Source organism: Phalangium opilio, unplaced genomic scaffold, assembly GCF_054372755.1.
Source record: "Phalangium opilio isolate 3A_F unplaced genomic scaffold, DU_Popi_V2 ptg000042l_1, whole genome shotgun sequence".
Lineage (NCBI taxonomy): Eukaryota > Metazoa > Arthropoda > Arachnida > Opiliones > Phalangiidae > Phalangium > Phalangium opilio.
Window position 1 is genome coordinate 1,718,470 of NW_028324166.1, and position 20,550 is coordinate 1,739,019.

Here is a 20,550-nt window from a genome sequence, read left to right on the forward strand (position 1 = left end):
AACGAATAATTAAGAATTCACACATTTGACGCTAGGGGCGCTGTATACGTAGTTACGTATTTACTGACATCTAAAACATGATAAAATTCTGCTTGACATTCGTGTAAGCAATAGATAGTTCATAAATTGCCGCTAGGGGCGCTGTATACGTAGTTACGTATTTACTGACATCTAAAATATGATAAAATTCTGATAGACATTCGTGTAAGCAATAGATAGCTCATAAATTGCCGCTAGGGGCGCTGTATACGTAGTTACGTATTTACTGACATCTAAAAAATGATAAAATTCTGCAAGACATTCGTGTAAGCAATAGATAGTTCATAAATTGCCGCTAGGGGCGCTGTATACGTAGTTACGTATTTACTGACATCTAAAACATGATAAAATTATGCTAGACGTTCGTGTAAGATATAGATAGTTCATAAATTGCCGCTAGGGGCGCTGTATACGTAGTTACGTATTTACTGACATCTAATGCATGAAGAAATTTCCCGCTAGGGGCGCTGTCTATAATATTATATAGGCCTAATGGTGTGTTCTCCTATTTGAATTAGCGCCACGTCACACTTCGAAGCGCCCCCAACGACGGAATTTATTATAAAACTCGGACGCAACAACACGTAGCCCCTAAGTTACCCACAATCCCAATCCCGTTTAAAATCGCTAACAAGTTTTTAATGAGTAGCCCCTCGATTATTACTCGTAATCCAGACGCAACCATTAATCCCCATCCATTTTAAATCACCAATGAATCCCTATCCTTTTTTGAAGCATAAATAAATATCAGCAATAAAAGAAAATTTTCATTAGTGAATAGCCCCTCGACGCGCTGCCTTTAACAGTGCTAAAGTGATTACCGGGAACCTCTAATTAACCCATATTCCCAATCCATTTTGATTTAATTAATTCATTTTAAAATCTTATATATGCCTGTAACTTATTTGACAAGAAAAGGAATAAAAAATGAGATTCATTAAATCGACGAACAATTTATTTATTCTATAGTACATTTATGAAGTATAAACAAAAGTATATAGATATAAAAACAAAAAGTAAACTTCGTTGAAGCTTGCTCGCGTCGTGTGATATGAGAAGCCCTCTTTTATCACTGAATGGCGTCGACCCCGTCCACTCTGCTTGTTACTGGCATGGTACTGGGAAGAAAACGTCAATAAGCTCATGATGCAGCAGATGCTTGTATTGTTCTTTGAAATTAGAAAAGTTCATTATTAACAATAGTATTAATACTTGGAATGCTTTAATTAGCAATTTAATTTTAAACTGAAACTCAGTAACAAATATCAGAAGTTAAAGGGGCTGTTCGACCCTTCCCCGCTCCTTCTTTTTACCCAACCGCAAAGCTATAAGTTCTGTGAGGAAGACCGTCGTTTGCCCCAAGGTTCGGACAGCCCCTTTAATATCCTGAGAAGTAATCTGTGGAAAATAGCTATAGGTAATATAACGCTACCAGTTTTAGCTTCAAGATTGTACAAACTTAGTCCTAAATGTCCATTCTGTGAGAAAAAGCTAGAGAATATCAAACATATTTTTTAACTGTGGAATAACGCAGATATTTCTAACTATTATCATAACTTTTATAGTATAATTTAGCCCAAACACAATAAAATAGCTTAGACACACAATAAAATAGCTTAGACACACAATAAAACAGCAAAAAACACAATAAAACAGCATCGGATTACGAGATGGCACTACTCATCTCAGACATTTTCGATTTTATTCCAATTAATTTTAACCCTCCCCCTCAACGGGACTCGAACATGCCAGCCTCTGTACTCCACGACTCAACCGTTTTACCGACTGAGCCACAGAAGCCATACTCTAACCTATAATCATTCAAAACTTCCCTCAAATTCTGCCTTCCGTTTGGATGATATTGGGATGAATCATGTTACAATTACCCGGTCCGCTTTGTGGTAGGTACACTTCTCTCGAAGAGAAGACGTATTATATACTATTGAAATGATAAAACAATGTTTTTCAAGAATAAATTGAACTGCATTTATTGTTCTTTAAGTAAGTAAATCAAGTCAATTTTGCGCGGCATATCCGAGGGGACAACAGTACTTGGAAATGTCCTTATCAAGCGACTCCTTCCGCTTGTTGGCGATATCTTCCCTGTTCCGGACACCAGCCAGAATCCTGTCTATCTCCTCATCGGAATATTCTCCCCGGAGCGTTTCTCTGACAAAAGCCATCATCATTGGGTCATTCGCATCGAGATTTTCCATCAATTCCTTGATTTTGTTGTTGTTATAAAACGGAATGTCATCTAGCGATATTCCTGTTGATTTATCGGCATCACCTTTTTGAATTGATAAATAATCAATTAACTATTTATATCGCAATGTTATCGCTTCTGATATCTAGGGGGTAGTTGGATAATTGTCGAACCGTTTAAGCGAGTTATCACCAGTGATAATTATTCTACAGGTCCGGCCCGGTAGGCCCTTGTAGATAAGACTGCAATGTTAAACGAAAAACAAAAATCACAGTTTTTAGGGTTAGCTTCCCATAGAAAAGCATTAAGTTTTTGGTTTTTATTGACTAAAGGGTGCCTCATCAACTTCTCGAGTTCAATGAGAGCGCAAGATCTAAATACACAATTAGTTTTGCAATTTTACCTAATTTTAGTTTTATTAAAGCAATAATCTATAGTTCAATTTCATGCAATAATCTTTAACGCAATTTCGTGCAATAATCTTTAGCGCAATTTCGAGCAATAATCTTTAGCGCAATTTCGTGTAATTATCTTTAGCGCAATTTCGTGCAATAATCTTTACTGCAGTTTCGTGCAATAATCTTTTGAGCAATTTCGTGCAATAATCTATAGCCCAATTTCATGCAATAATCTTTAGCGCAATTTCAGTATAATTTGAGGCAACAGTCAATGCAATCTGATGCAAAAGTAATTGCGATCTGATGCAACAGTCATTGCGATCTGATGCAACAGTCAAAGCGATCTTATGCAAAAATCATTGCAATTTGATGCAACAGACTACAGTGCGCATTTACGCCCAGCTATAAATTCTAGTAATAACGTAAGCGCTTTAAAAAAATTGCCCACAAGTTACATAATCAAAAATTAAGCAATTAACATGAATTTAGCATATAAAACATCTTACCATTTTTTCCAGGTACTGGTAGAGGCGAGCTTAAACTTAGAACGAACAATGCGACTACGATAGTTAAAATTAGGAATAATTTACAATTTTGCTCCATTGCAGTTTGTTACAGACGAAAGAAAGGCGTGTTACGAAATGTGATTTCAAATCAGTTGTTTACTGGCAAAGAGGAAGATTTGTGGGTTTTATACCTAAGCCATACGTTATCAGCGATTAAAGTTATCAGGCAGATTTTGAAATACGATTATCCATAAACAATATAACAATATTAAGCGTAGGTCGTAAAAAATTACGAAAAATTCAATTTCTATTGAAATTATGATTATGCAGACAATAGTCAGCGGGCGGAGACGGATGGTGGAAAAGAATGCATACGGAAAGGAATGCGTAGATTCCTTCTACTTGGAATCTTTACGAGGCCATAGACCCCATACTAATTTCTGATTGAAAGCAAGGGGAAGGGCTTAAAACTTTGTTAAACAGCCCTCAGCCCCTCACAGCGTTTCTCGTGTATCATTGGTTATTCGATCCTTAAGCCTTTGCGTACGGACTCTGAAGATACCTCGAGTTATGTTGACCAGTAAGGCGCACTTATGAGCAAGGCTGATGGGGAGGATGCGAAATCTGAGAGAAATAGGCATGCGCACTAACTGTGAAACGGCTCAGGTTGGGTGGGACGCCATAATGGGGGAGGAATGTTTGGACGCAATCGCAATTGGTCATGAAGGGCTAGAGTCGTAAGCATGACGGTTTGTACACCTCCTCCCCTTTAATTCAAGCGGAAACGCCCATGATTCCAAGTGGAATTAAGAAATCAATGTATTTCTGATGCAATTAAACGGGTTTCATATTTAAACCAGGGATAGATTTAATTTTATAAGTAGGAATGGAGAACGGAACGGTTAGTATTTACTTCAGTTATTCCGACTCATAGACCACACAGTATAGAGCCCCCCCCCTCCCTCCAACACGTAATCACTAAAAGTTTAAATTACCTTATTGGCTGCTCACTTAAACACTACGTTTTGATGACGTTGCTAACGGGTACGGCGAAAAATACGTAATTCCTTTTTACCTCTGTCGCTATGACCCGGCCGCCTCTTCTTTCATACCCCCCCCCGTCCGTCCCGTAAAGGGGTGAAGGGGGTCCAGTAGCAGGACTTTGACGCGCGCCCACAATACTTACTCCGTTCTCCATTCCTACTTCTAAAATTAAATCTATCCCTGTGCAAATTAAATGGTCTTCAAATCAATTAAAGAAATAATTACGAAATCCATACACGAAATTATTTTATTTTTTAATGCATTATATAAAAAAAACATTACAAGTGGAGAAATAACTTACTTTTTATAAAACATATTTAAAAAGACAAAAAATAAAAATTTAATTCATGAATTTGGATATTTAATTAATTATTTATAAAGTTTGATAATGGTTTGAGTTCAAAGGAAATGTACTAAAAATGAAAAATTAAATGACCCGTGTTACAGAACATTATGTTAAAATCGAGGGGCTACTCACTTCCCCAAAAAATGTACACCAGATTTCTTATTTCCAAATATTTCCGATTTATTTCTATTATTTTTATATTTCTTTATTTCTCGATATTTCTCCTAAAATTTCCAATATTTTCACTATATTTTTCTTAAATTTCCAATATTTCGATTATTCCTTCGTATTTCTAATATTTCTCAGTATTTCTATTATTTTTGTATTTTTTTATTTCCCGATATTTCTCCTAAAATTTCCAATATTTTCACTATATTTCCTTTAAATTTCCAATATTTCGATTATTCCTTCGTATTTCAAATATTTCTCAGTATTTCTATTATTTTTGTATTTCTTTATTTCCCGATATTTCTCCTAAAATTTCCAATATTTTCACGATATTTCCCTTAAATTTCCAATATTTCCATTATTCCTTCGTATTTCCAATATTTCCGATATTTCTCATTATTTCTTAATATTTCCGATATTTCTCATTATTTCCTAATATTTCCGATATTTCTCATTATTTCCCAATATTTCCGATATTTCTCATTATTTCAGATATTTCCCTATATTTCCGATATTTCTCAATATTACGATATTTCTCGAAATATTGAAATATATTTCTTAAGGCTTGTACACCATATTTCGTAAGTGGCTAGCCCCTCGGTTAAAATGTGTGAGGAATACTGAAGAAAACAATTAATGAACTTGTACTCACTGTAACCCTTAATTAGGAGCCCGTTAAATAGGGGTGGGCCAATAATTGTTCAATCGTTGGTCTGTTCTTTGGGTTATGTTGAAGGCAAGCCTTCATAGAACAAAATCATAAAATTTACTCATAAAGAGATAAAATGCACGAAAACTTCGACTAAGTCAAAATCATACGTAATTATACAGGTTTCGAAGGAAATCCCTGACTTTTCTAACTTATCCCTGACCAAATTTTGTAACCAATATCCCTGGGACCATTTTAAGGTCAAGCTAAAGCCAACTTGGGAAGGGGGGGAGGGGTTGCAGTTCATATGCCTTTAGTTTCTGCTCATTTCCAAGCAAGTGTTTCAATTAAAAAATTTCAAGACTTTACAAACCGAAAGAAAACATTTCAAAGATTACAAAAAAATTGTGAAAAACTTTTTTTTTTTTTGAAATTACATTAAGTTAAATGACATTAAATTTAAAGTTACTAATTCCAATATATCTTGTCTTTCCGTCGTTTAAATTGCATAAAATTTTGCATACACGCGCATTTACACCTACGCTAGTGGTTAATCGAGACACTTTTGCAAAATGTCAATTATTTAACTAATTAAGCGAAAAAATTAATTTAATTAGTTACATAATTGACATTTTCCAAAAGTGTCTCGATTAACCACTAGCGTAGGTGTAAGTGCGCGTGTATGCAAAATTTTATGCAATTTAAACGATTGAAAGACAAGATATATTGGAATTAGTAACTTTAAATTTAATGTCATTTAACTTAATGTAATTTCAAAAAAAAAAAAGTTTTTCACAATTTTTTTGTAATCTTTGAAATGTTGTCTTTCGGTTTGTAAAGTCTTGAAATTTTTTATTTGAAACACTTGCTTGGAAATGAGCAGAAACTAAAGGCATATGAAAAACCCCTTCCCAAGTTGGCTTTATCTTGACCTTAAGTACGTGTTTACCAAAGCCCACTTCATGTTCACACCTGCAGCCCATATTTATCATTGTTCGAAGCAATCATGGCTCGATACACCAAACAAAATCCCTGACCTATCCCTCCCTAACTTTTTAAGAACAAAACTTCAAATCCCTGACATTTCCATTTTCCCTTGGTTTGTATGAACATGAACCCTTCATAAATTGTGATCATGCATGCACACTCTCGCGAGAATAAATAAACAATTACCTTTAGAACATCGAGAAGCAATGGATCCTTGACATTATTGAATGATATTTGATAATTGGGGTTGGTAATGGCTTGCATTTTCGGGAACATTTGAGGAATATGGTGGAAGGGCGTGGCCCCGTTTATAAGATGGTAAAGAATGCAGCCCAAAGACCAGACATCCGATTTGGTACGCAGTTGGAACTGGCCATGGTTTTGGGTCCCCATTAATTGTTCAGGTGACATGTAATTGATCGTTCCGGTCTGAGAACAACGAGTTTAATCAAATATGTTACAAGAACACTACACGAACTGAATACAAAAATGTATGTGACTCAATATCTAATGCATATAGAGTGCTGTCAGAAGCGCCAGTGTGACGTCACCCATACTGTTTTCCCATAAAGAAAAAAGGTAACTGTCATGGCCGCCCATTGCTAAAGGCAGACTGGTGACGTTTAACCTTGGATCTGACGTCACAACTGACAGCACTCTATAACAGCGTGTACGTTGTTCCTTGATATGTTTTGCACCACTCACTTATCATTAAGCCTGTGCGAGTACCCGGTACCCGCCAATTACCCAGTCGGGTACCCGACCCGAAAACATAATTTCTTAATACCAAAAAGTATTAAAATATTTAAATTTTAGCTCTCATTAGCCGTGACAAGGCTTAGGATAATCGGGTATTGGTTTTTGCTAGGCCTAATTATTCGAGTACCCGTCAAAAATCCGGGTAACTCTAACTGATAGGAAATTTTTCAAGTACCCATACCCGACCTGAAACCCTAAAATTATAAAATCACTACCCGCACAAATTTACTTATCACGTGACATTTACTTAATGCAATGAAGGGTGACGATTGCAATTGAAAATTCCTTTATCATGAAATTATAGGATAATATAGGAAAGACTTAAAAATATAGGAAGGACTTAAAGACACTTACAGTTGTGTCTTTAACGATGCAAGTCATATCATCGGGTATAGCTCCGGCAATTCCAAAATCAATTAGTTTTAGTTTGCCCATCACTTGAACAAAATTTGCGGGTTTTAAATCCAAATGGATAATTCCTAAAGATCGTAAAAATTTCATGTTTCCATACAAAAACACTACGTCAAAATTTAACAAAACAGTTTTCCAGTTTTTTCCCATATACAGGGTGTTTTCGAAAAGTCCATCAATAATGAAAGGGCGTATTTATTGGGCCATTTTGAGTCGAAAATGTTCTATGACATTTGATTTTGCCGTCCGACCCACGGTTTTCGAGTTATGATTTGAATATTTTAGGGATGACCCCTTCATCAAATTAGCGCTGTCTTTCAATTTCTTAATTAAATTTAAGGGGTCATCCGTAAATTACTCCAATCATAACTTGAAAACAGTGGCCCGGACGGAAAAATGTCATAGAACATTTTCGACTCAAAATGACCCAATAAATACGCCCTTTCATTATTGATGGACCTTTCACAAACACCCTGTATATACCCAAGTTTTCCAGGGTTTTCCCCATATATATCCCCGAGTTTTCCAGGGTTGTTTCCCATATACATCCCTGAGTTTTCCAGGGTTGTTTCCTATATATATCCCCGAGTTTTCCAGGGTTGTTTCCCCTATATATCCCCAAGATTTCCAGGGTTGTTTCCTATATATATCCCGGAGTTTTCCAGGTTTTTTCCTATATATATCCCGGAGTTTTCCAGGTTTTTTCCCATATATATCCCCAAGATTTCCAGGGTTGTTTCCTATATATATATCCCTGAGTTTCCCAGGGTTTTTTCCCATATATATCCCCGTATATTTCCCAGGTTTTTTTATGTTATATGGAGTAATAACATCGGGAGTGTTTTTTACATAGTTGAAGCAACCTCTTCAGAGCTAACTTACTCAAACCTCACAAATTTCCCTGAATTTTACTAAAAATTCTAAATTTCCCTGAGTCTTTTGTCAACTAATTATTTCCCTGAGTTTTCCAAATTTGTATGAATATGAACCCAGTTACGGAACCTAATATTAGGTTAAATAGGCCTAACACTTCTGTCAAAAAACGCCTAAAGAAAGCTCGTACTTGAGCACATGGAAGGGATAACTTTACCTGCTTTGTGTATCTCTTCAACACTGGACAACAGTTCGGACCAAAAATACTTGATTTGTATGGGACTGAGTTTTTTGCCTTTCATTACTTCCCTCAAAATGGAAGCCAAATCGCAATCGCCCTTTTCCAAAACAATCAGAAGCTTTTTCTCCGCTTCTTTCAACTCGCTGTAGTTAATTAAATGTTAAAATTAAATTAAGGGGGGTGGGTGGGTAAAAATGATTTTAAATACGTCACAGGCACCACTTGACTATGGAAAGGAGGAATTAAATGTGCTAGGTATTAGCAGAAGGATCCTCTTAATACTTTAGTTATGTAACATGAATGATTCTTCCCGGGCTCATGGCACCATATTTGTATGCTTTCCTACTCATTAAAATTCAGATGGGTAACTATCGCACCGTGCTAGGGTAAATTCTATAACTGTTTGGTATTTACTATATCCCCAGCAATCAACCCACAAAACTTGATTGTCTTGACGAGGGACAAAATCTGCACAAGCGCATGCATGGATGGGCCTTGGCAAATAGTTAAGCAGCGCTAATAGAGTAATGATGAGTAGGGAACTATTTATCGCGTATGTGATTCTGTTTAGTAACCTTCCGATGTTGGGAAGAATCATGTTACAATTACCCCACCCACTTTGTGCTTGGTACACTTCTCTCAAAGAGATTGAAGTATTATAAACTTCTACTATTAGTTAATGGTGATTAGTTACTTACAAATCATACATCTTTATGACCCTATCGCTATTCCGTAATTTAGACAGAATCTCAATTTCGTTTTTGCAACATTCCGCGTCTTTTTCCAGACTAACTTCTTTGAGTGCGACGAGTTTGCACGATTCTCCTTCTAAAGCTTGATACACCTGTGCCAATTCCGATACATAAAAACTTTGTAACAAGATTGCCACAAAATTGTCCCGATTCAAATTCCCCGACTTTTCCGGTTTTCCCAGACAATTGCACAATTTTTCCGAGTTTTACAGACAATTCCTCGACTTTTCCGGCTTTCCCAGACAATTACCCTATTTTTAAGCGTTTCCCAGACAATTACGCTATTTTTCCGCGTTTCCCAGACAATTACCCTATTTATCCGCGTTTCCCAGACAATTACCCTATTTTTCCGCGTTTCCCAGACAATTACCCTATTTTTCCGCGTTTCCCAGACAATTACCCTATTTTTCCGCGTTTCCCAGACAATTACCCTATTTTTCCGCGTTTCCCAGACAATTACCCTATTTTTCCGCGTTTCCCGGACAATTCCCCGACTTCTCCGCGTTTCCCGGACAATTCCCCGACTTCTCCGCGTTTCCCGGACAATTCCCCGACTTCTCCGCGTTTCCCGGACAATTCCCCGACTTCTCCGCCTTTCCCAGACAATTTCCCGACTTTTCTGAGTCTCCGAGCCAATTTCCCGACTTTTCTGAGTCTCCGAACCAATTTCCCGACTTTTCTGAGTCTCCGAACCAATTTCCCGACTTTTCTGAGTCTCCGAACCAATTTCCCGACTTTTCTGAGTCTCCGAACCAATTTCCCGACTTTTCTGAGTCTCCGAGCCAATTTCCCGACTTTTCTGAGTCTCCGAGCCAATTTCCCGACTTTTCTGAGTCTCCGAGCCAATTTCCCGACTTTTCTGAGTCTCCGAGCCAATTTCCCGACTTTTCGAGCTTCCCCGACAATTCCCGGACTTTTCCGAGTTTCCCAGACAATTCCCGGACTTTTCCGAGCATCCCAGACAATTTCCCGACTTTTCTGAGTATCCCAGACAATTCCCCGACTTTTCGGAGTATCCCAGACAATTCCCCGACATTCCCTACGAGTTAAATACCAAAATTCCATTACCTTTCCGCTTCCTCCTTGTCCAAGAATATTTAATACGTAATATGTCCTTTTATTAACTTCAAAAATTTGGTTCGATGTCTAAATAAACAAATAAACGGATACAAAAACCACGTGACGTTACGAAACGAACCCCTTCTAAAAGAAAGCGTACGCCATAGAAAAAAAATATATATCTTTACCACTTGAAATGCGCCACACCCCTTTCTCTGTGGTTCGACCTTTGACACTTGAGTTTCACCCGCATCATTCAAGCCTTGAGTTTTCTTTACAGAGTTTACTGTGTTGACACTAATTTGGTGCTTATTGATTACTTTACTGGCAGGAACAGTTGATGATTTACGTTCCCCATTACCCTTATCAGAATTTTTCATCGGTAAAACAGCAAAGGGTTCGCGTTTACCACCAAAATTATCAGTTTTCTTTACCGACAGTTCTAAGGCTTTGGTTTTCTTTAACGGCGGGTCTAAGGCTTTAGTTTCCTTTACCAATAGTTCTAAGGCTTTGGATTCCTTTACCAGGAGTTCTAAGGCTTTGGTTTCCTTTACCGGCGGTTCTAAGGCTTCGGTTTTCTTTACCGACGGGTCTAAGGCTTCAGGTTTCTTTACCGACGGGTCTAAGGCTTCAATTTTCTTTACCGGTGGTTCTAAGGCTTCAATTTTCTTTACCGACGGTTCAAAAGCTTCAATTTTCTTTACCGACGGGTCTAAGGCTTCAGGTTTCTTTACCGACGGTTCTAAAGTTTTAGTTTGCTTTACAGGCGGTTCTAAAACTTCAGTTCTCTTTTCCAACGATTCTAAGGCTTCTAATTTCTTTACCGACGGTTCAAAAGCTTCAATTTTCTTTACCGACGGTTCAAAGGCTTCTATTTTCTTTACCGACGGTTCAAAAGCTTCTATTTTCTTTACCGACGGCTCAAAAGCTTCAATTTTCTTTACCGACGGTTCAAAAGCTTCATTTTTCTTTACCGACGGTTCTAAAGCGTAGGTTTTCTTTACCGACGGTTCAAAACCTTCATTTCTCTTTACCGACGGTTCAAAAGCTTCATTTCTCTTTACGGACGCTTCAAAAGCTTCATTTCTCTTTACCGACGGCTCAAAAGCTTCATTTCTCCTTACCGACGGTTCAAAAGCTTCAGTTCTCTTTACCGACGGCTCAAAAGCTTCAATTTTCTTTACCGACGCTTCAAAAGCTTCATTTCTCTTTACCGACGGTACAAATGGTTCCGTTTTCTTTACCGACGGTACCGAAACCACCTCAGATCTATTTACCGTCGGAGGACCATAAATTTCCTCTGATTTGACCTTGATATCAGGTTTCTTATCAAAAACTGTATTCAACCTGACACTAAGACCAGTTTTCTTCGCAGACGGAAGAATAAGCGAATCTGATGCAGATTTTGCCTCAAATGTACACGATACAGAGTCGGATTTTGCGCTGACGTCAGCTTTTTTCATAGAATTGTAAGAAAGTGAAACCGAGTCTAAATTTGACTTTGAAGCAATATGATTGGTTGACGAGAACGAAGCGAATGATTCTGATTTGGCACTGTTAACCCCATTCCCGATTTTGGTGGCACTGTTTGATGAGTCATTTGAAGATATGTTCGGGGATTTATTAAATTCCTGCGTTTTACTTTTGACGTTAAAAAAGTTTTGTAACGGAATCGGTTCCGAGTCTTCATTTGAGTCTGAATCATTCGCGTCAGTGTTAAAAAATGGAGAAGGGTGGTATTGATGGAATATCGATGGTCGCGTTAGAGTTGCTCTAAGGATTAACATTACGACGTGTACTTAATCAATGTGTTTTAGAGCTGATAGTGTTTTCAGGGAGCACACGTGACACCCCAAAATTTGTATTTAAACTTCAGGTAACATAATATTAACCAGGGATAGATTAAATTTTAGAAGTAGGAATGGAGAACGGAACGGTTAGTATTTAGTTCAGTTATTCTGACTCATAGACCACCCAGTATAGATATGCCCCTCCCTCCAACACGTAAGGTAACGAAAAGTTTAAATTATCTTATTGGGTGCTCGCATAAACTATACGTTTTGATGACGTTGCTGACGAGGACAGCGAAAAATAGTGACGTAATTACTTTCTACCTCTGTCGCTATGACCCCCTCCCGCCTCTTCTTTCATAACCCCCCCCCCTCCGTCCCGAGGACGGGGGTCCGTCCGGGACTTTGACGCGCGCCCCCACATTACTTACTCTGTTCTCCATTCCTACTTCTAAAATTAAATCTATCCCTGATAATACCTTAAAAGAATGGGTTGAAGTTTTTCTTAATATAAATTACCAACCACCCAGTATAGAGCCCCCCTCCCACCAACACGTAATGTAACGAAAAGTATAAATTATCTTATTGGCTGCTCACTTAAACTATACGTTACGTTTTGATGACGTTGCTGACGGGGACGGCCAGAAAAATAGTGACGTAATTACTTTCTACCTCTGTCGCTATGACCCCCTCCCGCCTCCTCTACTTTCATACCCCCCCCCCTCTGTCCCGAGGACGGGGGTCCGTCCGGGATTTGACGCGCGCCCACATTACCTACTCTGTTCTCCATTCCTACTTCTAAAATTAAATCTATCCCTGATAATACCTTAAAAAGAATGGGTTGAAGTTGTTCTTAATATAAATTAGGGATTAAATATTAAAAAAGAAATATAATAAATGATCTCTTATTACAATATGATAATTAGTACATTTAATTAGTCTTAAACAGCGTGGGAAATAAGGCGGTGGCACAGGGCAAATGACCAGTTTAAAAATTGCCTGGACCAGTTTAAAAATTAAATCGGAGGGGGGTCAGTGGTCCACGGGACCACTAAGAAAATTCAAGGGTTTCCAGAGTCCAGACATCAGCTAATATATTTTAATTATCGACTTCTTCAATTTAGCAGACGACGCGCCCTGGTCAGTGGTCATGGACCAGTTTATTTATTCCAGGCCAGAAGGGACGCTGGCCCAATGTCCAGTTTCAAAAAATCATTATTTCCCACCCTGGTCTTAAAAATAATCAAGGACTATTGCGCCATCCACCATTGGTTTAGTGGCGTCTGCTAGCCAGAACCCATTCTCATTACCCTTACCCTTCTGGCCTGTGAGAACTCAACCAATTCCGTTTTGGGGTAACTGGTTCGATTTAGCAGACGCCACTAAACCAATGGCGGATGGAACAGTAGTCCTTGATTATTTTTAAGACTAATTAAATGCACTAATTATCATATTGTAATAAGAGATCATTTATTTAGTTTTTTAATATTTTTCCATTCATTTTTAGATAAAGGCCATCTTAAACTTTTCCTTCAATTTTACTTGAGATTCAGATTAATAAAAGCTCCGCCCCTTTCCCTCAAAATGGCAGAAAACGTCAAATTGACAATGGCAGAGTTGCCACAAAATTTTCAGGTACAAATTCCCTGACCCTTTTCTACTATTTCCCTGATGTTTTTAGGCCCAAGTGCTGTCCTTTTTGTCAAAACTGCGTTTAAAACGTCAACCAGTTGGATGGTTAACCCGCAGAAATTTTAACTACTTCAATAAAATTCCCCAACTTCGTTAAAATTCTCAAAATTCCCTGACCCTTTTTCAGGTTTTCCCTGAGCTAGCTGTTATTTATTAAGGAAAACTTACCTGAAATTCGAAGCAGCACTTAGACTGGCTCCGTTAATAGGCTTAATCTCTTTGGAACTTTGTACAGGAGCAATGGGAGTAGGTTTAGTACGAGAATTTTCTTTCAGCTTCAAAACAAAACATTAAAATTTATTCTACCAGAGCCTAAATATTAATTAAAGACTAAAATTTTAATTGTAAAATGATAGAAACCTGATCAAGGATCCGCTTTTCAAGCGTTAGTTTATCCTTAGCTTGGTCTTGCTGGTTTAACGAGCCCCATTCTTGGGAATTCGTTAACTCAGCCAGAAGACGTAAGGCAAGTTTATCATCAGAACATCTTTTAGGAGTGACAGGAGTATCGCAACTACCAGACATTTCAAGCTCTTTAGTGTAAGAATGTACACATTTAAGGTATTAAGCAGCTAGGCTTCTAAAAAATAAAAATTAAACGGATTATAACTATGAATTTTGCAATGTTTTCAAATAGTAGGAGGACCAAGGCTTAGGGTTATAATCGAAATTCCATAAATATTTACCTACAGTTTTGCCTTTATACAATATATAATGAAATTATAGCTTACCAGTTCTGTTTAAGGCTCATTAAACACAACATTAAATACTTAATTCAAAGCGAAATTAGTTTAAAAGTTGGTATAACTATCACATTTGCCGCTAAAACGTTAGAAAAATTTGAAAAGAGTACCAAAAGAGTCGTCTGCTTAGCTTATTTTTTTTTTGTTTTTTTAGTGGATTTATGGTGCATTCAGGATACAAAACCGGTGTTTATTTGCAACAAAGCACAACTCATGGTGCAACATTTAATGATGGATATTAATTAAACTAATTATAGATTAGTTAGTGCAATAACAATCTGTCTTTGAAATACCTTTTTTGAATATATTTTGGTAGCATTTAAAATCTCTGAACACACTTGAACGCACCGCAATCAAGACTCATAGCGCGGTTTTTTTAAAGATCGCTTGCAGTTTAAATTAGGCTTAGCGTTTGTTCATCTTAACCGCTGACATTTTAAAGCGAAAGAAAAATTGCAAATTTGCATATTTTGAAATAGTTAAAAAAATGTCAGGTAAAATACAGTCGACTCAATCCAAAATCTCGCATCCTAATTCCCAAGATGAACTTTGTTTGGACAACGATGAGAATGAAGTAAACCAATTAGCTAACGGAGGTGGTGATCAACAACAAGTCAACGCTGTCCTCAGCAACTTTCAAACTGATTTGAACAAACGTTTGCAATTAAAGAAGCGTCGTATGACTATGTTCACTGAAGAAACCATAAAAAAGTCTAAGGAATCAGTTACAACCGCTGTTCACAAGCACAACACTGAACGCAAGAATAACCTTGAAAGTTTCAAGTCCCAATTCAAGCAGTACTTGGAAAAAATACAACAGAACATACAAGTCTCCAAAGAAACCGAAGTTAAGATGCACAAACAATTGGTTCAACTTGAAAAACACCATGAACAAAACGCAATTGTATGGCAAGAGAATTTGAAGCAAATGGAGTCCGTAAGCAACATGTTCTTCGAGTCATCGAGAACATTGGAGACTCAACAAGAAAGAGAACTGGAAGAAGCGCAAGTTGCGTTGAGAAAGGATATGAAGGCTTTGCAAAAGAAAATGCTGTCCGATATTCAGAAGGAAGGACTCGCTAATATGAAGAAAACCCTTCAACAGAGCATGATGCTCTTGTAAATTAAACTAATATCTTACTGTATCGAATATTTCAATATGTTGTTCCATAAAATACTATAATGGTTTTTTGTGTTTGTTCAGAATTTGTAAAGTGACGTAAAAATAAACAAACCTTTCAATATTCAGTTTCGTTGTTTCGTCAGTTACGCCTGAGAAGTCACGGAAATGAAACGGGTATTGATTTGAAACAATGGGAGGGTAACCAAAAACTAAGTAAAATCAATAGTGCGTTGTGAAACAGCATAAGTCATTAGAGACGTTAAGAAATTTTGAAATAAAGAACTACCAGGAATACGTGGATTTCTTCTACATGTATTCCCTCCTCTACGGATAGGCCTAATTTAATGCTAAACACTGTGTGTTTTTTTTTTTTTTTTTTTTTTTCCACCTACGAGCACTAGTGCTTAGCCGTTAGGCCTTGAGCACCAGGAAGAATGGAGCGGGAGACCCTACGCGGCCCAGCACAGACGGGGGCCGCTAGGTCGTATGTGGATAAGCAGGGAAGGAAATGAGGTTTACTTGGGAGGTGACGGAAGGTGGAATTGGGGTAAGTCACCTCCGGCGGACACGGGACAGTCGGCACCTATAGGGTAGGATCGCCGACATGTGTCGTATTCCCTCAAACTTTGCCGCCCAGAAGCTGGGCTTACAGGAGCGCGCCACACTCCCGGCACACTGTGTGTTCAATAATAGCGAGTCTCGGCAATGGTTTAGTTTAAATTGTTGGCACTAGATGCTCCCATAGTCGAGGGGTGGAGTTGACTGACTCGATAAGCCTTAGCAAAAGGCTGGATTTAGCTCCGCCTTCGTAGACGATTTCTGATTGGTTCCTGCCTTCGTCAAGGTAGCATTGGTGGGTAAAAGAAGATTATCTTGCATCACACGAGCCGAAATTTGCTTTAATCTCTCTAATTTATCAATTAAACTTGCTATGTGAAAACACTAAAGTGTGTTTTGCTGTTAGGGGCCTGTATGGGTGTGCCTCAATTTCCTTTCAATATTTTATCTATAAACTCAAGAACATGAAAACGAGAGAAAGAACTTTAGGCTAGTTAAACGCAGAAAGAATTAATAGGGTAATGGTAGCGCCATGTTAACAATAATAAGCAATTGGGACGTTTCGAAGGTAGTCGCGTAAAAATTATATAGTTTCTATTTGAAAAACCGATAGTATCAGAAGTATATAATACTTCTCTTATTCCTTCCGGTAGTAACGATACTCTCTTCATGTGATGGAATTGTTCCTGTTAAATGAGGAAACTACAATAAGTATTAAGTGTTGTTACAATGGCCCCGCAGTTACCTTATCAGTTTTGTAAGAAAAATTATAAAGGGAATTCAAGTAATGTTTCTTCGCGGAACATGTAAAACCATTTCAAAAGCTTTCAGGACAACATGTTATTATAAAACGCAATTTTCACACTAAAGTGCTGCATCGATTTCGGACTTGGTCTTCAACTAACATAGCTGCGTGAAAACGTGTCTCTTTGAGGCAAAATTTCGACAAAAATTTTCTTTTTCTGATATTCGCGTTCTTTTGTTCAAACTGAGTTTAATTCCTCGTAATTTTTGTGAGAATTGTTAACAATGTCTTTATCAACGACAGTGAAATACACTTTGAACTGGACTATGCCATTTGTAAGTAATGATGTAAATTCCCCTTTTTTTGGTACTGACCATTTCGAAATTTCAATCGCAGATTTTACTAAGACATTACGAAAGGTTCATCAATGGATCTTTTTTCAATGACGGTTTGTCGTTGTCAGTTGCGCAGTATGTTTTATACAACCTTCGGGATGTGAGGTTAGTGATAAACCATCTTAGTTTGTTCGGAAGGGGATAATAGAAGAAGGATGTCACTCTGTATCCTCTTAATACTTCAGTTATGTAACATGATCCTTCCCGGGCTCATGGCACCATTTATGTTTCCTCTCCCGCTCATCAAACTTCTGATGGGTATGGGCATCTTGGGGTGTATTCTATTTTGTTTGTTACTAAATCAAGTCACAAATCAATCGATTGCCAAAATGATGTTGAGAAGAGTCATGTTACAATTACCCCGCTTTATGGTACACATCTCTCGAAGAGAAGTATTATATATTTCTGGTTTGTCCTAAATAACCTCCGAAGAAGCTTCGACGTTTCTTCTTACTTAAAAAGGGGTTAAAGTCTGATTATCATAATTTCTAGCTTGCAATACGTTCACCCTGCCATCGTAGTAAACTCTACCGAAGGCGGAAATGGCTCAGAGATTCAAGGAATTATTGAAGGGGTTTGGATTACAATAATTATGGAATGGTAAACAGTGATGAAAAACCATTTCCTTTAAGGTAGTCGGTGCTCAATCAGCGCGAGTACCTCTAATGGATGACCACATTGAACCCCTACACGTGTCGCCCACGTTCAAATCAGAAGCGATCTATATTACTACTTGCGTCCAAGGCGAGCAAGATTCCGGACCATCCGTTGCTACAGTCGGAGGACTAGGCCTTACCATCTGGTTAATAACTTTCTGCACCATTTGCATTCTCTCAATATCAACTTACTGCTTTCAAAAGTGCCGGGGGAAACGCGTAACCCTTGTTGATTGCCTATGGTTCTACGTTTCCAGCATGCTACATAATGGTACGCCATAACGATGTCCATAGTCTCCCCGAGATTCTTAGTTATCTTATGAACTTATGGTTATGCCAACTGAAATAAATTTTCGATTCAGTTTCGCAAACGGATAGTGACCTTTCAACCCGACTTATGTTGAGTGGATGGTTATTTGGATCCATGGTAATTATGACGTTATATTCCGGTAACATCAATAGTCAATTACTGGTTGGAAGATCGAAATTTGTCGACAACATAGACGATGTCCTCGATGATAGCGACTTGAAACCGGCGATCAAAATAGGTTCGCCGTTCGAAAAAAGCCTAGAAGCTCAAGTAAAATGATTTTCTAATAATATTTTAGTTTGAAATAGATGACAAACAGTAAACACCTTTGCTACGACAAACATAGCTCAGTGGTGTAAATCAAATTACCTTTCAGTGGCCAGGTCGTCCGAAACAATTTGACGAGCTGTTAGCGAGACACGATCGCAATCCGAATGAGATCCATCAAGGAAAAGAGCTCGTTAATAGATGGCCGAAAAGTGTCATGTCAGATTTCCTCGCAGGCAAATTGGCTGCGTTTGAAGATGACCGTTTCATGAACTGGGTATTTGACAAAATAAGCGATGAACTTCGTAAAACTGGGAAACGACTGTACTATGGGAAAGCCAAATACATTCCCGTGTTTTATACCATGGTCTTCAATAAGAACCTTCCCAGGGATATTTTGGAAAACGCTGATTATCTGTAAGTGTTAGCATAAGTTCTTAAGATATGTTCCATAAGTTCGTCACTGGTTACAAACTGGAGCTTGTCATGAAGTGACGTGGGTAGTCCATAGATTCTCGTAAAGCGACACCTGGTGAGGTGCAGTCAAAGGCTTAGTACAGACTAAATACGAAGATGGACTGCAAAACCACGTGTGGTCAATTCTCGCTTTCGTTCCAGAACTAGCTCGAGCTGTAAGTCTCTAGCATTACGAAGTATAGGAAGTGTCAAACTTATGGAACATATCTTATAAGGTTAGAGGGTAATTATAATTCGAAGCATACAACTTGGTCTGTTTGTTTTTTAAAGGGTGGCAAGATACGCGGAGACAGCTCAATGGGTGGTGATAGATCGCTATCGAAACTTTCGACAGCGCCCATTTTTGGCAAAGAAAATGTATACACGAAAGGTGAAACCCTTACAACTGACTTACTTGAAAAGAGCGACGACTATTTGGCTTTACGGAGTTCTTATTTCCATTCTGTGTCACATCGTAAAATGGTTTTGGATATGTTTCATAAATAGAGATCAAAACAAAACTTACTATTGATTTGATGCAGACACAATTTTTACATAATTTTTCTTCATAATATTATAATTATATCTAGATTTTCTGCATTTTTCAAGTTGGTCTTTTGAATAAACATCCTGGTTGCTTCTTGATTCAATAATTAATTTATGTGATTATTATACTGTATCATTCAATCTAAAAGCCAGTAGACTTTAAATCACTAAAATGAATTTTATCATTCAACCCTTCTAAAACCAATTGTTGTCCAAAAAGATTCAATAATGTCGCAAAGCAAGACAAGTCACGTTGTATGAACTCTAGCTCAGGCGTGGCGTGGTATTAAAATTGATTTTGCTAGCCCTTACCCTACTTGAACAAAAGGTAATGTTGAAATAAGGGAGTAAACATCACATCAAATCATAAGTTCATAAGACATGTTCCATAAGTTTGTCACATGGTTACAAACTGGAGCTTGTCATGAAGTGAGTGAGGTAGGTCACAGATTCGAGGTAAAGCGACGCCTGGTGAGGAACTGTCAAAGGCTTAGTAATACAGACTAAATAGGAAGATGGAAGACCTGTAATATTAACCGAGTATAGGCAATTTTTGCTTGTAGTTCTCGAGCTAGCTCGAGCTGTAAGTCTCTAGCATTACGAAGTATGGGTAGTATTACTTATACAACATATCTTATAAACTTATGTCATCATATCGATTAACCCACAACTTTTTGAGCCAGAGAAATCGCCTCTATTCCCTAGCCAACCACATTTTGAATCAATGCGCCGCGTAAGGTACAGTTGTTTTTACACTTACGTGATGGCAATAATTGATTTTAGAAAATCATAAAAACTTTCCATTATAAGTAAAAGAAATGAAGGCTTTAA

The 20,550-nt window shown here is 37.8% G+C and overlaps 4 protein-coding genes across 5 annotated transcripts; 2 read left to right on the forward strand and 2 right to left on the reverse strand.

Moving 5' to 3' along the window:
- Positions 1-2,000: 2,000 nt before the first annotated feature.
- Positions 2,001-4,098, reverse strand: LOC149678193 (uncharacterized). The gene is made up of 2 exons (XM_089837096.1): positions 3,150-4,098; positions 2,001-2,329 (listed from the first exon to the last, which is right to left on the reverse strand). The coding sequence occupies exons 1-2, from the start codon at positions 3,244-3,246 to the stop codon at positions 2,055-2,057; spliced, it is 372 nt and encodes a 123-aa protein (XP_089693222.1). The 5' UTR covers positions 3,247-4,098; the 3' UTR covers positions 2,001-2,054.
- A 330-nt stretch (positions 4,099-4,428) lies between these two features.
- Mps1 (dual specificity protein kinase monopolar spindle 1) lies at positions 4,429-14,806 on the reverse strand. Of its 2 annotated transcripts, none has more exons than XM_089836214.1 (11): positions 14,652-14,806; positions 14,281-14,497; positions 14,089-14,195; positions 10,627-12,211; positions 10,448-10,525; positions 9,326-9,471; positions 8,604-8,770; positions 7,457-7,581; positions 6,530-6,772; positions 5,360-5,449; positions 4,429-4,606 (listed from the first exon to the last, which is right to left on the reverse strand). In XM_089836214.1, exons 2-10 carry the CDS (start codon positions 14,443-14,445, stop codon positions 5,372-5,374), a joined length of 2,694 nt encoding a protein of 897 aa, XP_089692340.1. In that variant the 5' UTR covers positions 14,446-14,497; positions 14,652-14,806; the 3' UTR covers positions 4,429-4,606; positions 5,360-5,371. The 2 variants fall into 2 exon arrangements, with proteins under 2 accessions (XP_089692340.1, XP_089692339.1); XM_089836213.1 differs by having other exon boundaries at positions 14,281-14,500; positions 14,652-14,802.
- LOC149678195 (synaptonemal complex protein 3-like) lies at positions 14,805-16,143 on the forward strand. Its single transcript, XM_089836215.1, has one exon. The coding sequence runs from the start codon at positions 15,151-15,153 to the stop codon at positions 15,784-15,786; it is 636 nt and encodes a 211-aa protein (XP_089692341.1). The 5' UTR covers positions 14,805-15,150; the 3' UTR covers positions 15,787-16,143.
- Positions 16,144-17,373: 1,230 nt separating this feature from the next.
- Positions 17,374-19,789, forward strand: LOC149678196 (uncharacterized). The gene is made up of 7 exons (XM_089837003.1): positions 17,374-17,424; positions 17,486-17,589; positions 17,977-18,058; positions 18,117-18,411; positions 18,503-18,720; positions 18,827-19,134; positions 19,465-19,789. Exons 1-7 carry the CDS (start codon positions 17,374-17,376, stop codon positions 19,703-19,705), a joined length of 1,299 nt encoding a protein of 432 aa, XP_089693129.1. The 3' UTR covers positions 19,706-19,789.
- The last annotated feature ends 761 nt before the right edge of the window (positions 19,790-20,550 follow it).

Excerpts from the sequence above, each read along its gene's own strand:
- Mps1 (XM_089836214.1), bottom strand. The coding sequence starts at position 14,445 with ATGTCTGGTAGTTGCGATACTCCTGTCACTCCTAAAAGATGTTCTGAT. Across the intron at positions 7,582-8,603 it reads TGAAGAGATACACAAAGCAG|GAATTATCCATTTGGATTTA; the intron begins GTAAAGTTATCC and ends TACGATCTTTAG. Across the intron at positions 6,773-7,456 it reads GCATCGTTAAAGACACAACT|ACCGGAACGATCAATTACAT; the intron begins GTAAGTGTCTTT and ends CGTTGTTCTCAG.
- LOC149678196 (XM_089837003.1), top strand. The coding sequence starts at position 17,374 with ATGTCTTTATCAACGACAGTGAAATACACTTTGAACTGGACTATGCCA. Across the intron at positions 18,059-18,116 it reads TTCAAGGAATTATTGAAGGG|GTAGTCGGTGCTCAATCAGC; the intron begins GTTTGGATTACA and ends ATTTCCTTTAAG. Across the intron at positions 19,135-19,464 it reads TTGGAAAACGCTGATTATCT|GGTGGCAAGATACGCGGAGA; the intron begins GTAAGTGTTAGC and ends TGTTTTTTAAAG.
- LOC149678193 (XM_089837096.1), bottom strand. The coding sequence starts at position 3,246 with ATGGAGCAAAATTGTAAATTATTCCTAATTTTAACTATCGTAGTCGCA. Across the intron at positions 2,330-3,149 it reads ACCAGTACCTGGAAAAAATG|GTGATGCCGATAAATCAACA; the intron begins GTAAGATGTTTT and ends CAATTCAAAAAG.
- LOC149678195 (XM_089836215.1), top strand. The coding sequence starts at position 15,151 with ATGTCAGGTAAAATACAGTCGACTCAATCCAAAATCTCGCATCCTAAT.